The sequence below is a fragment of the Typopeltis vanoorti genome, chromosome 20, assembly GCF_054136105.1.
Source record: "Typopeltis vanoorti isolate ZY-2024b chromosome 20, IOZ_Tvanoo_1.0, whole genome shotgun sequence".
NCBI classification, from domain to species: domain Eukaryota; kingdom Metazoa; phylum Arthropoda; class Arachnida; order Uropygi; family Thelyphonidae; genus Typopeltis; species Typopeltis vanoorti.
The window spans coordinates 110,699,023-110,720,456 of NC_143568.1; the positions used below are offsets into that span (position 1 = coordinate 110,699,023).

Sequence of the window (21,434 nt, forward strand, 5' to 3'; positions counted from 1 at the left end):
AGGTCAGAAGCCATGGTCGGTTCTCCGCATTCCTTTAAAGGCTATGTGGAGGTCTCTTCTCAGTTATACAGCTTTGACCCTTAAGTACCCCTAGGTTTAATGTGTAGTGTGATAAGTTTACTATCATCAGTGCAGTTTTCCTGAATATTTGAGACGTTTGCATTTTCGTGAATAGTTAAACCTCATGGCATCATTTTCCAATAGGATAGGTTCACTGTTCTGGATGTTTACTTTCTTGGTTGATGCAGGTGAATACATGAGTTCTGAGAGTTCCTGGATTAAGTGTAATTTTTTATTTGTCCAGAGGAAAAAGTTAACACTTATGCATTTATGATGCATTACAGGTAATTTGTACAGTGCTTCTCTCAGGTGTAGAATGAACTAATATATCATTTTGACGTGTGTAAAGCCCGCAATGGGACTTGCGTAAAATCAATAAAAGGCACCAAAACTCTGAGAGATTCCTTACTGAATTTTAAAAGGGAAAATATGTATTAATGAAATTAATGACCAAAACTGTGAGGTTCTTTCATGCATGCCCTGTATTTGAATATTCAGCACTTTTCTTTATTAAATTAATAATGTATTTTTCCTATAATTATTGTATATTTTTACTTTATTTGTATAGATATAACAAAGCATTTTATATTTATTTGTGTAGGTATATTATGGAGAATATTGACTTGGTGCTTGTAGGAGCTGAAGGCGTAGTTGAAAATGGAGGAATTATCAACAAGGTATGTTTATATTTTGAATTTGCTATTCTTGTATTTTCTTCTATTCCAATGGTGAAGAGTACCCTCTCATTATGTTTTTGAATGAAGGCATCATAAATTGATTCATAATCCTTTGCATTAATGATTCTATTAATATTCATCCACACTTCCTTCAGATTAAAAAAAAAATGCAAAAAAACTTCTTACTCTTTTGTTCACAACATCTTTTTTGCAGTCTCTACGAATGACCGGGTATTGAATTGTCAGTAAACTTTATCGGCTCGTATTATGTTTTAGTTATATCACCCTTATTTTTTTCTGTTTGACCTTCTCTTTACTTTTTCTGGAGCTTCTTATAATCCAGATCTGCATATAGCAATTCAGTTGTCTGATCACAAAACAGAAGCAACTATTCTGTTGAACAGTTACTTCTTTGTCTCTGCATGCCATTGTCCTTATACACAGCATAATCACCCAGTTATACAAGACCTTGGTTGTTGTTTTGTCAAGGAACAAAGGTAAACAGTGATAAGTCAAAAGCAAACTCATACCCAACAGAATTGAAAATAAGTGCCATCAGCATATAAAGTATCAATGGAAAGAGGTACAGCTCGCAGAAGGAAAAAAATACCATATTTATATAATTTTCTGCTATCAGAACAGTCACTAAAACATGTGAGATATCTTCTAAACAATTAAAAGATATTGTCAGGATATCAATCAAGAAAAGGAAGAAGCAGCTATAATACTCAATGATGATAAACTCCTTGAGTGTTAATCAGTTTCAAGTAGAGTGATATGGTTAGATTTTGAGAGATAAAATATCTCGAGGGGGGGGGGTAGTGAGTCACATGAAATATGCTCCTCTGACTGAGTTAGGCAGTCAGTCAGTGATTTCTTCGGATTTTTCCAGTCTTTCTGAAGTTTGGTTCATATTTTCAAACTCTTTCAGTTTTCACAAATATCTGTATATTTGAATTCACATCTGAAAACTGTTGAGCTTTGATTCTTTTTAAAACTTTCACATGTAGTTTTCTTTTCAACATAAATAGGGAGAATCATTGAAAATGTCAACTGTGTTGTGAATGGAGAACCTGTGGAACAAGTAAAACATTTCAGCTACTTAGGCACAATTTTTACTGAAGATGGTAAACTAAATATAGAAATAGACAACAGAATCAGCAAAGCTGGTATCGTGGGAAGTCAATTGAATAAATTCATATGGAATAAGAAAGAAATTAGTCGGAACACTAAATTAGCTGTATACAAGACTGTGTTCAAACCAATTTTAACTTATGGATCTGAGAGCTGGGTCAGAAGTAAAACACTTGACCAAAGACTAGAGACCGCAGATATGAGAGTCCTGAGAAAGATTAGAGGCGTGAACAGATGGCATCAATGGCAATATCATATGAAAAATGAGGATATTAGGAAAGAACTTGACATTGTCAGCATCCAGGAATGCGTTAGCAGAGCTAATCTCAGATGGTATGGTCACTTAAATAGAATGGGAGAGGAAAGATTAGCAAAACAAGTGTTCTCCGCCAGGTTGGCAGGAAAACGACCCAGAGGAAGACCAAGATATAGGTGGATTGATACGGTACAAAGTGCCTTAGACGATAGAAATATAAGATCTGATAATGTTGGAGTCTTGACAAGTAACAGACTGATTTGGAGGAAAATTGTAGATAGGAAGTTAGTAATGATGTAAATTTTTCATGTAGTACTGTCATATCCTGTACACCCCTTGAGGGTACATGGCAGGAATTTGATGATGATGATTGATGATGATGTCCATTTTTATTCTCAAAATTACATAGTGATCACTTACTGTTTCAATATCCCTGTATAGGCTTGTGTTCAGAAATAGTCTGAAGGCATTACATCAGTCATTACATAATCAGTGATACTCTCTCTCTCTCTCTCCTTGTTTGTTTTTCTTTAATGGGAATTTATGCTGATCTTTATGCTGGAACTTGGTGTTAGTGGTGACTAACTTGTGTCTTGAACAGAAATTCAACAGGTTCTTCTTAGTTTTTCTGTTTTCGTATGTTTGCTGATCTATGTAATAACTCAAGAACATATGGCAAATTTTGTCATGTCTGATCACCAGTCATTTTGCTTCACAAAATGACTGGTGAGGAGAATGGACCTCAGTTGTTTGCACATGAAGTAATCCTTTCATCCTCTCTTCTAAATTATCCTGAGGTACTCTTGTTTTAATGTGTTTTTTGTGGCTTATAGCACAGAAACCATTTGACAGAGAAGTGTTGTGTTTTTTCCTTTTCTTTCTTTCTTTCTTGTTTTTAATAATAAAAGGATTGAAAAAAAAAAACTGTTTACCCACTGGCATAATCTTTTTCTTTTTCGAAATCATATTCTAAATAAGTAGATACTTAACATAATTTTTTTTTATTAGATTTGAAAATTAGATTGGGGGGACACACTAGTTAATTTCAAATAAAAAATGTTTGGTTTCAATATTATTGCTTGTAGTTAGAAAAAGTATTAAAAATGTTATTTCTTAAGAATTCTCAAAACATGAGAATAGTGCTTATTTAGATGCTAATGCAATGCAGTTCATGGGGAAAATGTTGTCCCCTTTGTGCTCACAATTTTTTTAATGCATAAGATGCTGAGATACTACCAGTTTTCTATGACAAGATATCAAGAAATTTTTCTCATTTTTTTTAACAAAAAAATTAAGTTTACTTACCTCTCATTTACATTTATGAATTATTGTATTTTTTAAGCTTGTTTTGTTGTAGTTTACTTTTAATTTAATTCAGTTTTTAATTAACCAACTATGAATAAACTACAGCTGCACCAGCTAACATTTCCTTAGACTTGTGTTATCAGATATAATTTTCGTGAAATATATCTTCGATATAAATATTGAATTTGGCCTAAAAAAAAATAAGTAACACATGTATTTTCAAAAGAAGAAGTCCACTATTTTCTTAAGAGTAGATTGTTGAAAGAATAATGTCCTGATTTTTAAAAATTATAGAATCCTCTAAAATAAATGATCTTATAATGTATATTTTTTTGCTACAAAGGGAAAATGTTCAGAAATTGGTAGCCAATAACCAGTCTCCATCTTACTAGTCACCAGTAGTTGAGTGCATGGCTACCAACAGTTTGGGATTTCAGAGGAAGTGTATCTCAGATAACTGCTGCATCTCATAGTTCTAAATTCTGATACAATATTGTCTGCAATTATGTGAGTCTTACAGTTGATTTTTTTTTTTTGCGGGTCAAAAATCAACTAATTCTGAATCAGTTAGAGAAAAAAAAAAAAATTAAAAAAATTGCCTAGTCAGCACTAGAATTGAATGTACCAGTCTTTCTTCTGGCTTCTTGAAGTATGTATGTGAGTGCATTACCACAAGGTTAGACAGGATCTTTTTTATTTATTTATATATTTTATTATTTATTTGTTTGCTATTAAAAAATATTGAAGTGTGTTCCCAATTCAGAAATTCAGATAGGTTGAAAAAAAAAACTTTTTTTTTTTTTAAACAACCTAAGAAACTAAGTAAGTTCAACAGATTTGCAATAAAAATAACTGATGATATATGTGTATATATATATATCATCAACCATTATTGGTCCACTGCGCTGGATAAAAGCCTTTCCAAGACTGTCTGTCAAGGACTTTTCTTCGTCACATCACTTCTGCAACGTGTCATTTTTCCTGCTGTGAAATCCAGTAGTGTACTGCTTTTGTTCATCATTGGTCTCGTCTTTGAGCAGTATGCTTGCCCATTGCTATTTCCAATGTTTCACTCTTTCTGTAAATCTCAGAGACTAAACTTTGATTTCATATCCAGTTATTCCTTTTGTGATGCATTCTTGTGATATCAAGCTTCTTTCCATATTAAATTGTGTTGTTGTTGTTAGACTTTGAGTTTTCTCTGCATTTAATGTCTGTTTCGTATTCATATGTCAATATAAGGAGAAAGCACTGGCTAAATAAAAACTTTAATTTTTAGGCATAGTGATAATTGACTTTTGAATATTGACTGTAATTTTCCAAATACTTTCCATCCAAACTTTTTTCTTCTTTTGATGTCTTCCATAGTATTTTGATCCATTGATATCTGCTGTCCTAAGTATATGTAAATTCACTTCTTTGGTTTCATCATCATTGATTCGTATTATTTCTAGTTCCACATAGCTCTATGAACGTAACTTAGGTTTTTCTTAGGTTAATCTTTCAGCTACCTGTTTTGCCAGCAATTTGGAGCCCACAGATGTGCATCTGTAGTTTGTGTGGACTTGAGTGTAAAGATAACTGTGTTATCTGCAAAGCATAAATGGCTTAAATAGCCCCTATTTATCTTCAGACCTTTTCTTCCCAATCAAGAAGTGTGAATATTTCTTCTAAACATGATATGAATAGTTTTGAAGATATTGACATATTGTCTCATGCTTTATTGTAGAGATGTTTCCATTAAAATGAATTGCTACTATTATTAATGTGTGCTGATTTGATGGTACTTATATATGGATTCTCCACTTGTTGGTTTTGTAGTTTTTTTTTGAATCAGAGGCTTTCTCATAATGGTAGTTTGTATTCATTACACCCTTCATTAATCTGCTGTACAACTTGAGTGTGATCGATTTTAAAGCCACTTTGAAAGCTTGCCCATGTTTTTCAAGCTATGCAAGCTCTAGAGTTGCATGAACCTCTGAGCTAAGACTTTTGCCAACACTTTGGAAATCACCAGTAGTAAACTGGTGGGTTGGATAGTTCTTCAAATCTTTTGCTTCACCTTTTTGTTCCACATGTCTTCTGGTAGAAGTTGTGGCACTTCAGTTACCTCATAATCGTCTTTTTCATTTCCTTTGTCATTCTGATGTTATATTGAGTAAAATTCTTCATTTCCTTTTGTTATAGCATATCTAGATCTGTTATGTTCCAATCTCATAGTTTGATTGTGACCATTTATTTATTGCTGTTTGTCAATTCTGAATTTTCATATTTCTTTCTTGATATGCATATATAACTCAACTATAACTCAACCACTAAAAAATGCATTGTATTTTAGTTCTGCATGAGATGTTGCAAAACTAAAACACAACAGTGCCATGTATGAACAGTATGGAGAAGACCATTCCAAAGAACAGAGGTAGATAGAATGAAAGAGGACAAGAAATTGGTTCAATAAGTAGATGATCCTGCTTATACATTTAGAGAAAAGTGGAGGATGATGATGGCCAATTTGGTGAAGCAGAGCCCATAAAATTACCTATAGAAAAGAAGACACCACAGAAGCAGATCATCTGTGAAAAACTAATCAGAAGAGGTCTCCAAGAATGGGATCATCTATTAAGCAGATTACCCTCTTTTGGACATCAAGTACATTTGGTGCACCATTCCAAATGAGACTAGTATTCTCATGTTGGCAGATTTAGAATTCATGTAGTAAACTGGAAAATGAGAAGGCCATGAATACACCCTATGTTCAAAAAGAAACTGAACTTCTCAAAAATGGAAGAAACTAGTGGCGCCACCTGTTGTATCTTTTTGTTGTCGAAAGCGGCAACCTTCATTAGTGTTGTGTCAACTGTTTATGACATTTGTTTCATTGGAAGCCGAGTTATAGTGCCAAGAGTGACAGTGTGTTTTGACGAACGGTTGGAAAATGAGTTTCAAACAGAGAGCTGCAATTGACTTTTGTGTTAAACTTGGTAAAAGTTTTACCGAAATGCACCAATGCTTCAAAAAGCATACGCCGATGAATGCTTATCCTGTACTCAAATTTACGAGTGGTTTAAGCAATTTCAAAGTGGTCGTGAGACACTTGAGGACGACGAAAAGCCGGGCTGTCCAAAAATTGTACCGAGAAAAGTTAACATCCAAAAAGTGCGTGATTTCATCAAAGAAAACCCAAAATCGTACGTGAGATTGAAGATGAATTGGTGATTCCAAAATCAACTGTGCACAAATTTTGACTGAGGGTTTGGGCCTTCGTAAATTGAATTCACGATTTGTTCTCCACAAGTTGACCAACCACCAAAAAATGTATCGAATTGAACACTACAAGGACCTCATTAAAACCGCTTGTAAAGACTCAAAGTTTCTTGAAACAATCGTTACTGGTGACGAAATGTGGTGTTTTGAGTATGAGCCTGAAACAGAGTGTTGAGTGGAGACCACCAGAAGAGGGCATCCAAAAAAAAGTTGCTTGGAGAAGTCAAAAGTAAAGACAATGCTGATTTTTTCCTACGATTTCAAGGGCATTACCCACAAAGAATTTGTTCCGCCTGGCCAAATGGTCAATGTGAGTTTTATCTTGAAGTTTTGAAGTGATTGATAGCAAGACTTCGTCATGTACGGCATGAATATCATGATGCAGGCAGCTGGTCACTTTTGCACAATAATGCACCATCTCATCATTCGAACATTGTGAAACAGTTTTTAAGCAAAATCCAAATTTGTGTGTTGGATCACTCACCATATTCACCTGATTTAGCACACTCTGTGACTTCTTTCTCTTCCCCCGACTTCATTTGCCGATGAAAGGAAAGCGATACGACCATATATAAAATATATAATTGATATATATAAAAAAACACTTACCCATTAAAAACATTCAAGCGACATAACCACTACCCTCAACATTATCCCAAAAACCGATATAAAAACTCACTTAACAAATTAATTGATTGTGCCAAATGCTGTATTGAAGCTGAGGGAGAGTATATTGATTGAAATAAATTATTTGAATAATTATAATTGGCCAGTATTTTATTTTCTATCAAAAGTTCGGTTTCTTTTTGGACAGAGGATGTAAGTCAGCCCAAAAGGATTATTCTGATCTTGACTGGAGATCTTTCTTATGAGAACTAAGACAGGACTATTTTAGTATCATTGCAGTTCACAAGATATATCCTCATTCTCACTGGTGGTAAAGAGATCAGTGTTCAGAACATTGTTATGGAAGAATATTGAATCATTTGAGCACTGTAATGTTTATGGAAGAAAGAAGAAGAATGGACTGTTAAACAGATCTCTGATGAGGAATTCAGGTTAATGAGACAAGATCATTATTGTATAGGAGGAAGAGTATGGAGGAAGCACACATTCATGAGGAATGCTTGAATTGATAGAGAGAGGAAACATCCATATCCTGTTAAGCTCCAGACTCACCAAACCAACTTCTCATCTTATTCCTTCATTCCATACACTGCGTTATTGCAACCATCTTCCCCATGTAATTTTCCCCCACAGCTTTCAACTCTTTAAGAAGCACATCAGATTATTTTTTTTTCTCTCTGATCACTTACCCAAACATGGGGCTGTTGTGTTATAGGTCTTAAAACTCTTGTGTGTACAAGATATATCTTTTTGATATATATAAAAAAACACCATGAAAACTTACTTTGCATTACAATATGAAATTTAAAATACTGTATACGCTGCTTGGAAAGAAGTCAACGGACACCATAGTGTGAGGAACAAACAACCATGGCATTCTCCTTAGTAAGATGTAGGACCTCATTTTGTTGCGACGATTGCAGCAGTCCTATGGAGTATATTTTCCAAAAAGTTTACAATAATGATCAATTGGAATTTTGGAATATTCTTCCTGTAGGTATGTAATGAACTCCTGGAGTGGAGCGGACATCCCTTGACCTCACCTGATGCTCCAATTCATTACATAGATGTTCAGTAGGGTTGAAATCAGAGCTCTATGGAGGCAGTCAAGTGTAGTGATGTTCATATCCACAACCCACTCAATTACAACAGCAGTCTTATGATACAGTGCATTGTCTTGCTCAAAGAGACAATGGTCAGTTCCATAGAAACACCACAAAGTAGGAAGCAATTTACTGTCCAGAATATTCAGATACCTCTCAGAGACCTCTGTTTGTGGTGACATGAGGTTGCACACTCTGCTAAGAGATGTTCACTGGGCATCTACCACATCCACACCCTTCCATCTGCTTGGTAGAGGATGAAGAGTGATTTGTCGCTCCATAACACAGCTTTCCAAGCTTCTATGTCCCACTGTACATACTCCTTGTACCACTGAAGACAAGACTGCATGTTGGTTTGGGTAATTGGGCTTGCATGCTGAGGTCCTACCACGGAAACCCATGTTTTGAGTTTTGGTTCTGAATGTTTTTGTGCAGATTCATGTTCCAGTCAATGCCCAGAACTCTGCATTCAACATGTTGGTTGACAAATTGCAGTTTTTACATATTGTCCTTCATAGCACCCTACAGTCATCTTCAGTGAGTAGTGGATCATTCACTGTGTGTAGCATGCAGTTGACTCCTTGTGCTTCCATCTCTGTATGGTGTCACTGATTGTTGACCTGGGATGGCCCAATTTGTCAGCCATTTGTCAAACAGATAAGGCCTGTAACATGCAACATCTCTTTCAAACAACATCTCTCTCTTCTCGCAGCTGTTTCTCCCAGACACAGTTGCACTCACCTGCAAACGTCATATTCCTCCAGTTTATACCGGCTACAAACACGTGACTTGTTACATGGCACAATGCACCTTGCCTATGGGGTGTCTGTTAAATTCTTTCCAAGCAATGTATAACGAAGTAGTTTTTAAGTTTAAAGAAATTTAATATCATGATATATGAAATAAATGCACATATAACTAATATACACATAGAAATAATACATACAAGAATCCCTCACTTTACATGGTTTCAAATGTCACTCTTTTTTGCATTAACACCGTTGAAAATTTGCTGTCATAATTTATTAACACAGGTTAAAAATTCACCTTAAATAGTGTTTTTGCTAAGAGTTGCTTTATAATTTTAAATGATGCACCAGACTTTGTAAGCATCCATAACTCTGGTTACCATGGAATACAGCAACTGATTCAATTCAACCATTAAATAAATGTGTTTAAGGGTCAAAGCTGTATAACTGGGGTGCTTAAGGGTCAAAGCTGTATAACTGAGAGGAGACCTCCACATAGCCTTTAAAGGAATGCGGAGAACCGACCAGGGCTTCTGACCTAATGTCCAATCCTCACCTTCTCGTGGTGCACCCTGTTGGGTATCTACTTTGATACTGAACGAACGAGGATGGGCTGGCAATTTGGGATTTAGCCGACCAAATTGTATTCTTATTGGTTAAACCAAAATAAAAAATGATGGTACAACATGACAAAATTTCATGCCGGCTGGGGCGTCGCCCGGTTAAACAAGGCCCCCGTTGTTTTCGCCAGGGAACCAGGGCGAACAGCGAAAAGTCAGCTACTGGAACAAATCTGAAAACAAACCCCAACTCAACATCACCAGAGTTAAAGATCGGTACTATCAACGTAAGAAGCCTGAATGGCAAAGAAATGGAGCTAGCTGAGGAATTAGATAAGTACCAGATCGACATAATAGGGGTGACTGAAACAAAAAAGACAAAAACTGATGAGATCTTTCTGAGCAATAAATACAAAATGTTATATTCAGGCAATAACAATCAAGGAAAAGAAGGAGTAGCCATAGTATTCAACACAAAATACGAGGCTAATCTTCTTGAATGGCAGTCAGTCTCAAGTAGAGTAATGTGGGCAAATATGAGAATGGGGAACTGGACAATGAGACTTATTTGTGCCTATGGTCCCACAGAAGGTTCTACTAAAGTAGAAGTGGAGGAATTTTTTGAGGCTTTAGAAAAAGCAACTGACACAATGAAAAAGGAAAAGTTGGTCCTTGTTGGGGATCTAAATAGTAGAGTAGGAAATGATTGTGAGACATACAAAAATATTTTGGGAAAATTTGGAGAAAAGAGCAAAGCTAATAATAATGGCAAATATCTGTTGGATTTCTGCTCAGGACATGGACTGGTTATTACTAACACCATGTTCCAACATAAAAATGTGCACAAATTCACATGGAGAGAAGAGGCTAGGAATAAGAAAAGTCTCATTGACTATGTTATTGTTGATAGTGATGTTTTTTCCCTGGTGCAGGACACCAGAGTGTACAGAGGATTTGAAATTGGAAGTGATCACTATTTAGTCTTGAGCAGGATAAAATTGAATTTCATATTGAAAAGAATAACATGTAAGAAAGTTTTAAAGCGAATAAAAGTTGAGCAGCTCTCCGATGTAAACTGTAGACTAAAATACAGAAATATTATTGAAAAGAAAATGAAAGAGTTTGAGAACAGGAATCAAACCTTGAAGATTAAGTGGCAAACTCTGAAGGAAACATTGATTGATTCTGCCAGAGAGGCATGTGGTGAGGTTGTGTGCAAAGATAAAAAAATCAGAACTCCCTGGTGGACACAGGAAGTTAAAGAGGCAGTGAAGGAAAAGAAGAAAGCATATCAAAAGTTCCTGGCAAATAAGTCAGCTTTTACTCTTACAGAATACAGAGACAAATGTAAGAAAGCTAAACAGTGTGTAAAACTAGCTAAACAAAAGTCATGGGAGGACTTTGGCAAGAATATAGAAAATAAATATCAAGAAGGTGGCAAAATATTCTGGAGGTTGTTGAAGAAGCTTAGGAATGGAGGAAAGAGTGCTGTAAAAGGAATTAGAGATGATAAAGGTGAAATGAAAACAGGAGAAAAAGATATCCTTGAAGTATGGAGTAATTACTTTGAAAAACTGCTAAATGAAACAAGCAGTGATGACAGCACAGTGATAAAAAACACTGACCAGGCATGCAGTCAGGAATACATATCCATACTTGAAGTAGAAAAAGCCATCAAAGGCTTGAAATGTGGAAAGGCAGCAGGAGTAGATGATATTCGACCAGAAATGCTGAAATATGGTGGTATAAGAGTCTTACAGTGGCTGCACTGCATAGTTCAGAAAGCCTGGACAGAGGGACGAATTCCCAATGATTGGAGTAGAGCTCTCATAGTACCCATATATAAAAAGGGAAATAAAACTGAATGTGAGAATTACAGAGGTATTTCCCTACTGAGTGTTCCTGGCAAGATCTATGCAAGTATACTTGAGAAACGGTTGAGAAGAATTGTGGAAGAAAAGCTTGGTGAAGAACAAGCTGGATTCAGGCCAAATAGAGGCTGTCACGATCAGATCTTCACTTTACGACAAATAGTCGAGAAAGCATGGGAATATAACAAAGATCTGTATTTAAGTTTTGTCGATTTGGAAAAGGCATATGACAAGGTGCCAAGAGAGAAGCTATTCAATACGCTGCAGTTATATGGTGTCAATGGGGCATTATATCAAGCAATACTTAGTCTTTATTTGAGTTGTGAGTCAGCAGTTAGAATTGAAGGAAGTACAGGAAGATGGTTTAATGTTAAATCTGGTGTGAGACAAGGATGTACATTATCCCCTCTGTTATTCATTATCTATATGGATCACATTATGAAGGAATGTGGTATTAAACCTGATATCAAAATTGGAGATGTTAATGTCAGCTCTTTGCTTTATGCGGATGATGTTATACTTCTAAATAAATCCGCTACAAGTCTGCAAGATTCTCTGACTAAATTGAATAGCTGTTGTAATAGATATGGTATGAAGGTCAGCAATAAAAAGACAAAGACAATGAAAATAGGCAGAATCATTGAAAATGTCAACTGTGTTGTGAATGGAGAACCTGTGGAACAAGTAAAACATTTCAGCTACTTAGGCACAATTTTTACTGAAGATGGTAAACTAAATATAGAAATAGACAACAGAATCAGCAAAGCTGGTATCGTGGGAAGTCAATTGAATAAATTCATATGGAATAAGAAAGAAATTAGTCGGAATACTAAATTAGCTGTATACAAGACTGTGTTCAAACCAATTTTAACTTATGGATCTGAGAGCTGGGTCAGAAGTAAAACACTTGACCAAAGACTAGAGACCGCAGATATGAGAGTCCTGAGAAAGATTAGAGGCGTGAACAGATGGCATCAATGGCAATATCATATTAAAAATGAGGATATTAGGAAAGAACTTGACATTGTCAGCATCCAGGAATGCGTTAACAGAGCTAATCTCAGTTGGTATGGTCACTTAAATAGAATGGGAGAGGAAAGATTAGCAAAACAAGTGTTCTCTGCCAGGTTGGCAGGAAAACGACCCAGAGGAAGACCAAGATATAGGTGGATTGATACGGTACAAAGTGCCTTAGACGATAGAAATATAAGATCTGATAATGTTGGAGTCTTGACAAGTAACAGACTGATTTGGAGGAAAATTGTAGATAGGAAGTTAGTAATGATGTAATTTTTTCATGTAGTACTGTCATATCCTGTACACCCCTTGAGGGTACATGGCAGGAATTTGATGATGATGATGATGATGATGATGAATAAATGTGTTGACTAATTGTCTGCTACTGCCTTATATAAACATTTTTATGTAAGGCATTTCGAGTTGAATCTTTAAAACAGCCAACATGTGGATATTGACCCTAACCTTGATGCAGTATGCAAAATCTCAGAATGTTGACAAATCTACGAGTTGTTACTGTGAGATATATACGCACAAAAAAAAACGTATCACTGCTAACTAACTTATTTTTTCAGATATTTCTCAAGAAAATGATTTTCTTTTAAATCCCATTGTATACTATTATTAAACATTGTATGCAATGTTTATTACTTTTCAGTTATTTCAAACATTTTGTTATATTGGCAGTGAAAACAAATATATTTTAAAAAATTTTGTACAGATCGTGAAAGCCCATGGATGAAGTTGCAATTTTTTTTCATTGCTTATTATATTCGATTAACACATTTTCTCTTAGCATGGAGTTTTCATTGGATACGTTAGCTGTGTAAAAGTCAGGGACAACTACACTTAAATAATTCCTTAATATATGCTAGTATTGAGTTAATATTGGCACTTCAATAAATATTCTGTAAAGAAGAATTTTCACTTTTGTTATCATTAAATTGATTGTTTAAAATCTTTTTTTAAAAAATATTTCATTGTTTTTATTTGGACAAAAATGTTTTGTACTCTCTAGATAGGAACATACTTGATAGCCATGGCAGCTTATCAGTTGAAGAAACCATTTTATGTGCTGGTAGAAAGTTTCAAATTTGTTCGACTTTATCCTCTAAATCAGCATGATCTTCCAAATAAATTTAAGGTAGGTTTTAACTTTATAATAATATTAATGTCAGTATATAGAAATAATACTGCATAGATCATGTGTTTTGTTCTTAATTTTCTAAACTGAATAGAACATTTTCATGATGCTATGCTGTACTGCCTTAATAAAAATTGTGCATTTATTATAGGTTTATAAAAAGTATACATATGGAGGCTGTTCAATAAGTTATAAGATAACAGATTATCTTTAATCGTCATCATTTACATGGTCTTTTTCGAAGTAACTACTGTGAGATGCGATGCATTTGTCCCAACGTTGCATCTACTTCTTAAACACATGCGAAAGTCTGTTTTTTGAGAGTTCTTTCAAAACCGCCTCCGCAGCTTTTACACATGCTTTGTTGCTTTCGAAATGGTGGCCTCTTAGTGGTTTCTTGAGCTGAGGAAACAGCCAGAAATCGCACGGTGTGAGATCAGGACTGTATGGAGGGTGTGGTAGGATATCTGTGTTGTTCTTCTGCAAAACGTCCACTACACAACCAGCAATATGTGCCTTTGCATTATCGTGGTGCAATAATAAGCCATTCTTCAGCAATGGACGCTTCCTTTTGACGTGCTGTACCATTGTCCATAAAACATCCACATAGTATGAGCCGTTTACAGTATTCCCGGGTTCTACAGTGTGTTGATAAACAATGCCTTCGTAGTCAAAAAAAACATTATGGTCATAACTTTACCAGCTGAATTTACAGTTTTTGCTTTCTTGGGAGCAGCGAAGACGGATGCTTCCATTCACTGCTTTGTTGTTTCATTGTAGGGTCATAGTGATACAACCAAGCTTCATCTGCTGTAATGATGCATTTTAAGAAGTTGTCGCCTTCTTGATCCAGTCTTTCTTTCCATTCTGTGCACACATCCACTCGATGCTGCATTTGCTCCAGTGTCAAGAGTTTAGGAATCCATCGGGCACAAACACGTTTCAGTCCCAAATGTTCAGCCATGATTTGAGTGAACACTTCCCACAGAAATATTCAGGACAACATGCAGCTGGTGTACTGTAATTCTGCGATCCTCCTTGATGATAATCGCTGTTGTGTTGATCATTGTCTCTGTGATGGACGTTGAGGGTCTTCCCTCACGTTCAAGATCTTCCACATTTTGCCTTCCTTCCTTAGAAGTGTTATGCCAGCAAAAAACACTTGCCCTCGACATTGCTTCATCGTGGAAAGCTTCGTATATCATGTTAACAGTGTCCGATGCCGCTTTTTGCAAACGCACACAAAATTTAATCGCATAATGCTGTTCCAAGGACGCTTCCATTGCGACGACTGGTCGCGGCTTGTAGGCATGGCGAAACAAGCTTGCGTTTAGTCACGTGACACTCTGGCACATCAGCTCGTATACGCCATCTATCAACCTCTTTTGTTAATACAGACAGCAATATTTCTTTATTCCACAGAAATTAATATTGTGATGAGTGGTTTCGCGACAGTAAAATTATCTTGAACAGCCCTCGTACATAATACTTTCTAAATGACATTTTCTCAGATAATCTAGATAGATAATACTTAAAATTCTGAAAAATGATGCTCCTATATTTAATATTAAATGAAAAAACCAAAGCCATTTTTGGTAATAGAGCATCTTTATTTATCAATTTATTTATTTATTATGATATTTATTATTTATAATATTTATTTATACAACTAGGTTATATAGCTGCTAAATAAATGGGATTGTATTAAATAGGGATTATTAATTTGACATACCTGTGTGCATTTTTTTCTTTATTTTATTTTTTTTTATTTATCTGATCCACACACAAGCCCTATAGCACATTAGTGCCGTGTGTGGGCAAGAGGAATAAAAGAAAGGAGGAGGAGTCTGTTCACATTTTGCTTGAACAATCGAGGGTTGTAATCTCTGGGAAAGATAGAGAAGGGCAGGAGTAGATGGAATGAAAGAGGAGACAGTGAAGTTGGTTCAGTGAGTTTCAAGATGGACTGTAAAAGGGTGCTGGTTAGCAGTGGCTCTTGTTTTAATGATTTTGAAGGAGAGTGGAGGAATAATAGTGGTCAATTCAGCAGAGCACTGTCCATGAAAGTATCTGTAGAAGAGGCACAAAGCAGAAACTGAACATCTGTGAGAGAGGGATCATTAATTAGCTGAATTTCAGTTTGCAAAAAAGTCAAAATTATTCGTGAGTTAAAATGTGTTGCAAAAAATATTGAAGTTGTAAAAAGTTTTGTCCTCTAACCACAGTACTAGTTAATGGAGACAAAACAGACAGTTTTTTCCATCACCACAGGAGTCGTACAGGGAGATACTCTGGCCCCATATCTATTCATCATAGTGATTGACTATATTTTTAAATTGATTCAAGTTAAATCTGAAATCCTCATCAAAGACCCATATATACAGATGCATTTTGAAGACCTGAGCTCTGCAGATGATATCCCTCATTGATTCCAACATTACAGATGTCAAAAACCACTTCAACAGCCTTAGGAGAACCACAGAAATATTTGGAAGTAGAGGACTTTGTATACTTAGGATCACACATTTCAGATTCTTTAACAGACATTAAGAAGAAAACAGAAAGCACTCCAATTCCACAGAAGTCTTAATAAAGTATGGAAGTCGAGCCTCATCTCAAAAGAGACGAAGATTTGTCGTTACAAGTGCACCAGCCAGTCTATCTTTCTGTACTGCTCCCAGCCTGGAACATCTCAACAAAAGCAGCAACCAATATTATAAACAGCTTTGGAACTACTTGTCTAAGAAATATCCTGGATCACTCCTGGCAGGACCACATTCCCAACTCTACTATATTAGATGAAACTCAGCAAGATCCTCTAGTCAGCACTGTTCAAAGAAACCAAATAAAATGGTTCGGCCACCAACTCAGACACCCAATGCCCTTACAGTTGGGAAAAGAAAAAGAGGCAGATCCCAAACTCAATATCAGAAATACGTCAGCAATATTCTCCCCAACTCTCCACATCAGAGATCCATCAATTAGCATATGACAGAGAAGCCTGGTTTTCCTTCATATCATAAGAACCTTCAAGTCCTATCTTAGTGTACACAAACTATTTATTTGTTTTGATTGGCTTTCCTATTTATAATTATAAAATTATAAATAAACAATGATGAATTAGCACAAATAAATTGACGGTGATACTTTTCTTTTAACTTCACCACAGCATAATATATTAGCAGGGATAATATTTAAACAATATTATTTTTTTAAATAGCAAGCTCAATGTTTTCATGTACTTGAAATAGTGTAAGCCAGTTTGTTTTTAATAAATTAAACTATTTCATTCATTCAAGTATTATCTTACGTTATCTTAAAAGAAATTATTATAGTGGTAACATTTCATTTCAGTATGCAGTGTCTAAAGTGAATGCTAAAGATGACCTTTCCAAGGAACACCCAAGAGTTGATTATACACCACCATCATACATTAAATTGTTGTTCACAGATCTTGGTATTCTCACTCCATCTGCAGTGAGTGATGAACTGATTAAATTATATGAATAATATGGTATATGTAAAGAAGAATATATGAATATTATTTTACTAATTAAAATAAATCTTTGATTATATGAAATTCTAAAATTTAATCTTTTTTTTTTAGTTGTACATAGAGTAATAAAAAAAAATGCTTCTTAAAGAATTTTGTGTATCTTAGTTTCTTGAATTTAATTTTATTTGTTTTTGTAATTTCATAATTGAATTTGACATTTTGTCAGATTTAAGGATCTTTATATAAATTTGCCAGTAACAAAAATTTCAGTTTGTCAAACCAGAAATAAATGAGAAAATTTTGTATGTACATGATGGAATGAGGGTAGTGTTACTTCCACTTTGTATTTATAGTGCTTTGTATTTACAGTAATTTCTATAATTTATTCAACTATTCTGTGAATTTTTTTAAATACTGTTGGAGTATCTCGTTATCACAGTATACTGAGGTATTAGTTGGCTGAAATGAGTTTCTTTTGAATTACCTTCAACTTGATCACCAAAGTTCACACAAACAATGTAACAATGCTTTGATTGGTATGGATTACTACCAGAAAACAAATACCTCCTGAATGATTTCAATACCAACATTGTAACAGATCCAGCAAGCAGATTCAAAAACAAAGTTATAAGAACTGTTTTATGAAATATACTGACAGGGTAAGAATTAGCCATCTGACCTCTGAACAGAGTTAAATTTCTCATACCTCAACCCACAAATTATAAAGTGCCCTTTTTAAGGCCTGAAATAATGTACAGCATTGATCATAAAATTAAGTGTTCTGAAATCAAGAATACAGCTTTGTCTTCCATTATTATCCATCTATCTGCCAGCCTGACTGGCTGGGTGGTTAGTGTATCCACTCTTCAGCCAAAAGGCTGCGGGTTCAAATCCTGCCGTGGGCATGAGTGTCTGTGAAAATGCTAGTAGTGGTAGATGGCATTGGTGTAACTGTGGTTTGTTGTAGTTGGTGGAGACAGAGCTGTAGAGCAGGTGCCCTCCCTTGATGAGTCTTTGGACTCCCTGGAGGTGTCGTAATAATAATAATAATATTCTAATTATTAGTATAATATATAAATGAATTTACAAATGTTAATTATTTCAAAATAAATGATGATTATCATAAACAGTATAATGGCCAGAGTTTTTCCATTCAAGGGCCACATGATAATTGGATTATGGTTTAATTTCTTATGGAAGAGGAGAAAAAAAGGAATGACAGAAATTTAGATAAAATAAAATAATTTCGAAGTGAATCGCCAAATTCTAAGTTTCATACATAAGTGAAATTAAATCAAAATCATCATCATCAAATTCCTGACATTTACTCTCAAGGGGGTGTACAGGATATGATAGTACTACATAAAAAATTTACATCATTACTAACTTGCTATCTCTACAATTTTCCTCTAAATCAATCTGTTACCTGTCAAGGCTCCAGGCACATTGTCAGATCTTATATTTCTGTCTTCTAAGCCACTTTTTACTGTATCGATCCACCTATATCCACCTTGGTCTTCCTTTTTCCTGCTAACCTGGCAGAGAACACTTGTTTTGCTAATCTTTCCTCTCCCATTCTGTTTAAGTGACCATACCACCTGAGATTAGCTCTGCTAACACATTCCTGGATGCTAACAATGTCAAGTTCTTTCCTAATATCCTCATTTTTAATATGATATTGCCATTGATGCCATCTGTTCATGCCCCTAATCTTTCTCAGGACTCTCATGTCTGCAGTCTCTAGTCTTTGGTCAAGTGTTTTACTTCTAACCCAACTCTCAGATCCTTAAGTTAAAATTATTTTGTTCTGTTTTGTTGATTCTGTTGTCTATTTGCATATTTAACTTACCATCTTAACTGAAAACTGTGCATAAGTAGCCAAAATGTTTTACTTGTTTTATAGGTTCTCCATTCACAATGCAGTTGATATTTTCAGTGCTTCTGCCTACCATATCTATTACAACAGTTATTCAATTTAGTCAGGGAATCTTGCAGACTTATAGCGGTTTTATATAGAAGTATAACATCGTCTGCATAAAGCAAAGAGTTGACATTAACATGTCCATAATGAATAATGGAGGGAATAATGTACATCCTTGTCTGACACCATATTTTACAACACTACTGGTCAAGACATCTATCGTCAAGGTTATCATGGATGCGAAGTGCATATTAAAATTGTAATACCATTGATATTACATTGAAATATATGATGGATACAAAGCATATGAGGATGCATATTTTATCCATAATGGCCGGTTAGTTGGTTAACATTAAACCATATTCCTGTACTTCTTTCATTTCTAACTGCTGACTTACAACTCAAACAAAGACTAAGTATTGCTTGATATAATGCTCTACTGACACTATAGAACTGTAGCGTTTTGAATAGCTTATCTCTTGGCACCTTGTCATATGCTTTTTCAAGATCTACAAAACTTAAATACAGATCTTTGTTTTATTCCCATGACTTCTCAACTATTTGTCATAAAGTGAAAATCTGATCCTGACTGCCTCTATTTGGCCTGAATCCAGCTTGTTCTTCACCTAGCTTCTCATTCCACAATCCTTCTCAACCGGTTCTCAATCACCTCTGTCCAGGCCTTCTGAACCATGCAGTGCAGCCACTGTAAGACTTTTATACCTCCATGCTTGAGCATTTTTGGTCGAATATAATCTACTCCAGCTGCCTTTCCACATTTCAGACTTTTAATGAATTTTTCTACTTCAAATATGGATATGCATTCCTGATAGCATGCCTGTTCAGTGTTTTTTTATCACTGTGCTGTCATCACTGCTAGTTTCATTTAGCAATTTTTCGAAGTAATTACTTCATTCTTCAATAATATCTTTTTCTCCAGTTTTTATATCACCTTTATTATTTCTTAATTCCTTTCAAAGCACTCTTTCTTCCATTCTTAAGCTTCTTCAACAACCTCCATAATGTCTTGTCACCTTTTTGATATTTATTTTCTATATTCTTGCCCAAGTCCTCCCATGACTTTTGTTTAGCTAGTTTTACACTGTGTTTAGCTTTCTTACATTTGTCTCTGTATTCTCTCAGAGCACAAGCTGACTTATTTGCCAGGAACTTTTGATATGCTTTCTTCTTTTCCTTCACTGCCTCTTAACTTCCTGTGTCCACCATGGAGTTCTGATTTTTCTATCCTTGCAGAAAACCTCACCACATGCTTCTCTGGTTGACTCAATGTTTTCTTCAGATCTTGCCACTGAATCTCCAAGGTTTGATTCCTATTCTCAAACTCTTTCATTTTTTCTTGAATAATGTTTGTGTATTTTAGTCCACAATTCACATCTGAGAGCTGCTCAACTTTTATTCGCTTTAAAACTTTCTTGGATGTTCTTCTTTTCAATATGAAATTCAAATTTTATCCTGCTCAAAACTAAATGGTGATCACTTTCAATTTGAAATCCTCTGTACACTCTGGTGTTCTGCACCAGAGAGAAAACATCACTATCAACAACAACATAGTCAATGAGACTTTTCTTATTCCTTGCATCTTCTCTCCATGTGAATTTTGCACATTTTTATGTTGAAGTAGAAATAAAGAATAATAATATGTTTGACTGTTGCTATAACAAACAAGAATCACAAATATAGCTTTTAGCAGAATATTGTTCCTATGAAATGTTAATAAGGAATTTTCAGTAGTTATTAGCTTTGTTTGCTTTTTTGAGAGAGTCAACATCAATAACAACCGTGGGTTAAATGCCTGTAGGTGTCTGCTGCCATCTTGATATGATTCTTCCGTTGCATTCTATTTTGTGCAAGATGACTCAGTTTGTGTATAGAGGTTCCGCACCATTCGACGATGTCATCGCCCCATTCTCTGTTTGGTCTTCCTCTTTTGTTCTTTCCTTCAATTATTCAAAACAGCAATGTTTTTAGTTTTCTCTCATCATTCATTCTACATATATGGCCAAATAGATGTAGTTTCCTTTTGATTATTTTCTGGATCAGGTTTTCTTTTGGTTGTATTTGTCTGTAGATTTCCTCATTGTTCACTTTCTGTATCCAGCTTATTCTCAAGATCTTTCTATAGCACTTCTTCTCAAATGCCAATATCCTCCTTTCAGATTCTCTCAGGAGTACCCAGGCCTCGCATCCATAGAGCATGCTGCTGAAGATGCAGGTTTCTACAATGCACAC

At 35.2% G+C, this 21,434-nt stretch overlaps 1 protein-coding gene across 3 annotated transcripts in view; it reads left to right on the plus strand.

Moving 5' to 3' along the window:
* The window catches only part of eIF2Balpha (eukaryotic translation initiation factor 2B subunit alpha), a 108,365-nt gene extending 90,958 nt beyond the window's left edge, over positions 1-17,407 (plus strand). For all 3 annotated transcript variants that reach the window (XM_090410007.1, XM_090410006.1, XM_090410008.1), the window contains exons 8-10: positions 662-737; positions 13,642-13,767; positions 17,122-17,407. In XM_090410007.1, the coding sequence (XP_090266133.1) occupies positions 662-737; positions 13,642-13,767; positions 17,122-17,277 (358 nt within the window). In that variant the 3' untranslated portion in view covers positions 17,278-17,407. The remainder of the gene's footprint in view (positions 1-661; positions 738-13,641; positions 13,768-17,121) is intronic.
* Positions 17,408-21,434: the final 4,027 nt, after the last annotated feature.